General features: G+C 36.7%; 1 protein-coding gene across 1 annotated transcript in view; it reads left to right on the forward strand.

The window, feature by feature from the left end:
- The window catches only part of rragca (Ras-related GTP binding Ca), a 49,387-nt gene extending 44,298 nt beyond the window's left edge, over positions 1-5,089 (forward strand). The window contains exons 4-6 of the mRNA XM_043717819.2: positions 362-504; positions 2,128-2,276; positions 3,343-5,089. Of these exons, the coding sequence (XP_043573754.1) occupies positions 362-504; positions 2,128-2,276; positions 3,343-3,494 (444 nt within the window). The 3' untranslated portion in view covers positions 3,495-5,089. The remainder of the gene's footprint in view (positions 1-361; positions 505-2,127; positions 2,277-3,342) is intronic.
- Positions 5,090-6,008: the final 919 nt, after the last annotated feature.

Below are 6,008 nucleotides of genomic sequence, written 5' to 3' on the forward strand. Positions count from 1 at the left end.
CTTAAGTCATTTTCCAACCATTTGAGTTATGCACCACCAATAACACATGAGAATTTAGTACTGCAGGCATTGATATAAATAATTTCAATTAAATGACTTCGAATTCCGAGGAATAAATTCTATTGTATCCAAGAAATGACTAAAGTGAAATTTAACAACCAAAACAGAAGTTGTAGCCTGATTGTCTCTGTCTGCGTTGTAATCAGCAGTTGCTGGTATGCTATCATTGCACTGTTTACTGTAACAGTCCAAAATGAATCTTGACAAGAATTGGTTTTGAGTTGGTGAAAATTACTCTTCTTAAAGCAGTGGTTTTTAAAAAATTAAAATATGGTAAACTAAATGTTTTTGTTTTCTGCAGAATTCTGGGATTGAGAAGGCCTTTCTTTTTGATGTAGTCAGTAAAATTTATATTGCTACGGACAGTTCGCCTGTAGACATGCAGTCATATGAGCTGTGTTGTGATATGATTGATGTGGTGATTGATGTCTCCTGCATTTATGGGTAAGTAACTGGAAGCATTAATAAATATTTACAATTTTTAATACACTTTTGAACCCTGTATTATGATTTTCATTATTCTGTCTGGTTTCAAGTCACAAGAAATATCTGCTTCATTTTCATCTACTCTGCTGGAGTGTAAGTAAATTGGTCTTCTCCAAAATCCCTGTTGTGGAGAAGTGTTTTCCTATAATCCCAATCACAGCAGGGCACAGCACAGCAGGATTCAGCCATAATGCTTGTGTCAGCAGTTTGAAAAAAAAGCCTATCTAATTAATCCTATTCCCTTGTCCTCTCTTTCATAGCCTAACAGTTTTATTTTCCCTTTAGTATTTATCCAATTCCCTTTTGAAAGCTGTTATTAAATCTGCACAATGGCACACTAAAATGTTTAAAAACAAAATTCTGCTTATCCCACCTCTGGCTGTTTTGCCATTTGCCTCAAATTTGTATCCCTTCATTATTGACCTTTCTGCAGGAGGGCAAGAAACCTTTTCAAAACTGCACATTATGGTTTCAGTTGAGTTATGACTTAGTACTTAAAGGATCCTGCTGTGATGCCTCTAGTAATAACTGTTTCAAGCTATGTTTCAGACTTGGCATTGTGATTGTTTTCCATTGTTCCCACTTGAAATGTAAGACTTGTTACTCAAGCAGGTTACAAGTTCCCATTGAGGTGGAGTGGTATGGATCATCACATCTGTAAAGCTCAATTTGCTGGAATCATGTATATTCGGTCTGTGCTAGCTGTCTGAAATGCTACTAAATTAATTAGTTCAATAGTTAATTGTAAAATAATTAATTCCTCTGAAGTTTTCCCATGGCTTATGAATATTTTCTTCAAATACTTATCCAGACACCTTTTGAAATGTGTTGAGTTCATTTGACCATCTTTCAGACAGCTGATTCTAGATCACATGTTGTTGAGTAAAATAATAGTTTCCTCACGTTGCTTCTGTTTCCTTTCCCAATCATTTGAAGTCTTTTTTTCCACTGACTTGTGTGTCACCGAGAACAGTTTCTCCTTATTTACTGCATCAAGGCTCTTAGATTTCAAACACTTCAGCTTAACTGTCTCAGTTCTAAAGAGAATGAATTTAGTTTTTTTGAGTCTCTCTATTTAACTGGAGTCTTGTATCCCTTATCATTTGAATAAATCTTCTCAGCCCACTGTGGCCTTCAGATTCTTCCTGGAATGCTGAAAGTTAGGGACACTGATCCAGGCCTCAACTGAATATTTATCAGTTATTTACTGAAAACAGCGTTTTGTCTATTTAAACTGTCACCTTCGATCCTGTTCTTCATCTTGTCATCTTTCTTAAATTCAAATACTGGCAAAGCATTTATGAACACTTTTTTTTTCCAGACAATGGTATGGTGAACATGATGGCACTTTTCTAATTCATATTGTAGTGACTAAAATTTTCCCAAGAACATAGATGGAATGGTTTCCTATTCTGGAGTTTTTCTAGCAAACCCTGCATAATCTGCTGTCTACGGTCTGAAATTTATATACTGCAGCAATATATTAATGACTTGAGTTTATTTTCTATCATATTCAATTACATCCTAGAGAAGCAGGAAGCTTTGATCTATGAAGTAATACATATAATAAATTCCCTGCAGACTTAAAGAAGATGGCACTGGAAGTGCTTATGATAAAGAGTCTATGGCAATTATCAAACTCAACAACACAACAGTCCTGTACCTGAAGGAAGTGACTAGGTTTCTTGCTCTTGTATGCATCCTAAGAGAGGAAAGCTTTGAGAGAAAAGGTAATGTAAACTAGGGTGCAATTGTTGATGAATAAATATGCTAATTTTTTTCCCTGCAAGGGTTGTAGCAATCGCATTCCTTTTTTATGGTCTTTCTCCGTGCCTCAATCTATTGAGGTTGCACTGGTCTGAATTTGTGGTCCACTTCTTCTGAAGTGTTGCTAGTAGAACATTTTCAATTTTGTTCCAGAATTTTTGGCAATGCATTGGTAAAGCTTACCTTAAGATTTTTTATTTTCCTTTCTCAATCCAATAATTTTCACTTTGTTACTTTAAGGAAAGGTGAAATTTACACCAAACCAATAAAACTGTTCTGTTATGTTGCTTAGGAAATGGCACTGAGGACTAATCTATCCCTTGCCCATGCCAGAAAGGTAAACATGACCATACTATAAGAACAGTTTGGAGGAACAATTGCTGGGGTTTTTTGTAGAAATGCATGATAGTGTCAGCTGTCTTTCTACATTTTGGATTTGAGGATTTCTTGGCTTGGATTGAACCATACATGCCATCTTAACCCACAATCACCGAATTATTAGGGTGCAGAAGGAGACTATTAGACGTGGATAAGGCAGAATGGGTCAATTAACTAGTGTCAGTCTCGTGCTTCATCTTCATATTCCCACATACAAGTACTATCCAACTCAACTGTACACTTTCCAGGAATTGAAGTATGTCAAACATTTCATTAGCAAGGATATTACAAGGGTTCTCCTGATTATCATTTAACTGTTTTACTGGTTCCATTATTTTGAATATGATCTGAATTTATAACTCGTGGAGCTCAGCTTAAGTTAAAGTACGCTTAGTCTGAATTACTTAGAACGTAGAACAATACAGCACTGCACAGGCTCTTCGGCCTTTGGATCCACAGATCAGTGCAACAATCTGAAGCCTATTTATCCTGCAATATTCCATTTTCATCGATATGTTTATCCAATAACCATTTAAATACTCTTCAATTTATGCTGCCTATATAATATGGCAAACGCTGTCTACCTCTCCAGAGTGGTTATGATGAAAAGTGAAAACTAAAGTTGTATTTCTTATTAATGATTTGTTACAGGGTTGATAGACTACAATTTCCATTGTTTTCGGAAAGCCATCCATGAGGTATTTGAGGTTGGAGTGAGTGCTCACAGACCAAGCAGCCACCAAGTGAACATGCAGAACATGAAGACAGTGACTCATAATGGCACACCCAGAGCTGCTGTGTAGCCCAGCCATAGGAATGACTGTGCCAACTTCTCATGATCCAGGTCTACTGATGCCACAGCAGACAAAACAAAACGCAAGCAGAGCACAACAGGACTTGCATTAAAGATTAGAGCGGTGCCCTTTCTCTTGATGAGAAGAACATTGTGTCCTGAACTTTTGTGGATTAACGCTAAGCGATTCTGTAAGCTGTATCTGTACACTGGGAGGTCTAGCTGTGTCAGTACAGTGGTGGCTTTGCAAAGTACCAAACCCACAATCATGCCAGAATAATATTTTGTTGGTCCAGCCTTTTGATCTGATTTGTACTGTTGTACAAATGGATTAAGATAACATCACTTTCATGACCTGAGTACTTCTACAATTGTTACGTTCTTACAAGTGTCATCTGTGCATTATCCACCCCTGCTTTCTGCCCAACACCACAATGTTTTTTTTACTTTGGTTTGTGGACCCAAGGTGAAAGTTGAGATAATTGTAGTAGTGTATGCTGCTACTGCCGATAGTAAAATAAAGTACAGTCACCTGATCTTTGTGTAAAGACCAATTATAGTTTTGAGGGATTTTTGCAGGGCTTCAAGAGGGGATACTGCCTGCATAAATAACTTTGCCCTGACAGTTCACGTGGCATAACCTGCTGCTTAGAATGGTCCAGAATCTCTGCACTAGAGTCAGTACTGGTGTCATTCCTACAGTACATTGCAGATTACAGTTTTGTCCCCCTTTCAAGTTCAGTTGACCTAGAACACTTGAAATATTCCTTCACTGCAAAAGCTTAACGCCATAAAATGTGCAAATGAAATAATAATAAATCTTGAATTTCATTAAAATAAATAGAGGATGGACTGAAGGGAAATGGAGGCCCTGAACTAGCTGTATGGTTTGATGTGGTAATTTTCAGCATCCTACAGTTGCATTGCAGATGTTCTGAATTCCTGCAGGAAACTATTGTCATTAGCTTATTTGATTTGTTCTGTTTACTAATACTGCAGAACATACAAATACATGCCAACAATGAAGTGAATTGAATGCAAAGCCATTGATCTCTGCTGAATAATATTTCATTCAAAATGCTATCAGTAATGACCACGAATAACCACTTGGCTGCCATCGTCGATTAATGAGACGAAGTGAAAAGAGTTTATGCTTTAATAATAGGCATCTGAGAAAATGGTCAACTGACCAATCAAGTAAACGGGAGAGAGAGAAAGAGAGATATTACATGTGGGTAGTGGTAAACCAGTATATGTTTAATTGATTATTCTCTATGGCAGAGCCTTATACAAAAATATTGTATATCCTAATAGACAAGAACTCCCCAATGTTACCACTATATGTACTGTTTCACATTCCCCCTACTATACATCATAAAATTGCCACTATATATTTTTTGTATGCTTTCAGTGTGATTAGAATTCATACTAGCACACTTTGCAGGTGATTGAGTATATATTGTTCATTTGCTTCAGTATTCACTTAAACATCTCTTCCCCCACCTTCCATGTTCCTTAATAACTTAATACCTTCATATTTATAGCTTATTTCTTTCACAGATCTGTTTTAAACTTGGGTTATCAATAAATCGGTCTCTGGCTTCAGATGTTTTGTCCTTTTCATGGAATTCCGACTCTTAAGAGCTACTTGGTAATTTTAAATAAGATTTATGTTAAAAATAACTAACTTTGCTTATCAGCATGCCCTAATAATTTAATCACATTTCCTAGCAAGTCAATGAAAAGTCAGCACTAATCAGTGAATGATATACAAACTTTGTAAATGTTAGGCCTGTGTGTTTTGATTTCCAGAACTTTGGAGATGTATGTCTGAATCTTGCACTGGAGCAGAATCACCCAAGTTAGATCAATTTATCTGGCAGATTAAGTTTTACATATTCTACTTATAAATACTTGAAGCACAAAGGACCATAGCAGGTTGATTTGCGAAATAGCCCTTGATTTGCTTTTTTCTTAAAGGCTGTAGATCATAAGCTTTTACTATTCAAACTTGAAGATGAGATTGCTTGTGTGTTCAACAAGCATTTCATTTTTGATAACATGACAAGTTCTAAAGCAGGTGGGGGGCAATTTCCATGTCATTATGACCAGAAACTAGCAGTTAATAAACAGGCTTAAATGTGGCTACGGTCCTATACATCTCACCAACCCTGCGTCTTGAATCTTTGATCTCTAACTTTGAGGTTTGCCTTGTAACATATTGTTTTAGATGTGATTCATGAGATATTTTCCTGCAGAGGGGGGAATATTGCAAGGTGTGACCAAACTTAAGGAGGCACTCCTGATGTCCAGTTATTGACTACTGTTTGCAGAGGCTTTGTGGTTTGTCAATTAAATTGCCTTTCTTGTTATGCAATGTGTGATCCTGGAGGTGGGAAGAATTTTTAAGAACTGTTTATACATTGAAATTGGATCCTGTTTGGCTACTGTCAGCTCCTTTGAAATGCCCTTTTCTTTAAATCCCTTCAAGTGGCTTGTTATTGCAAAAGGTGCTGTAATGGCT

The sequence above is a fragment of the Chiloscyllium plagiosum genome, unplaced genomic scaffold (assembly GCF_037043375.1).
Source record: "Chiloscyllium plagiosum isolate Xiang-an unplaced genomic scaffold, Cpla_swu_hap1 HiC_scaffold_30, whole genome shotgun sequence".
Lineage (NCBI taxonomy): Eukaryota > Metazoa > Chordata > Chondrichthyes > Orectolobiformes > Hemiscylliidae > Chiloscyllium > Chiloscyllium plagiosum.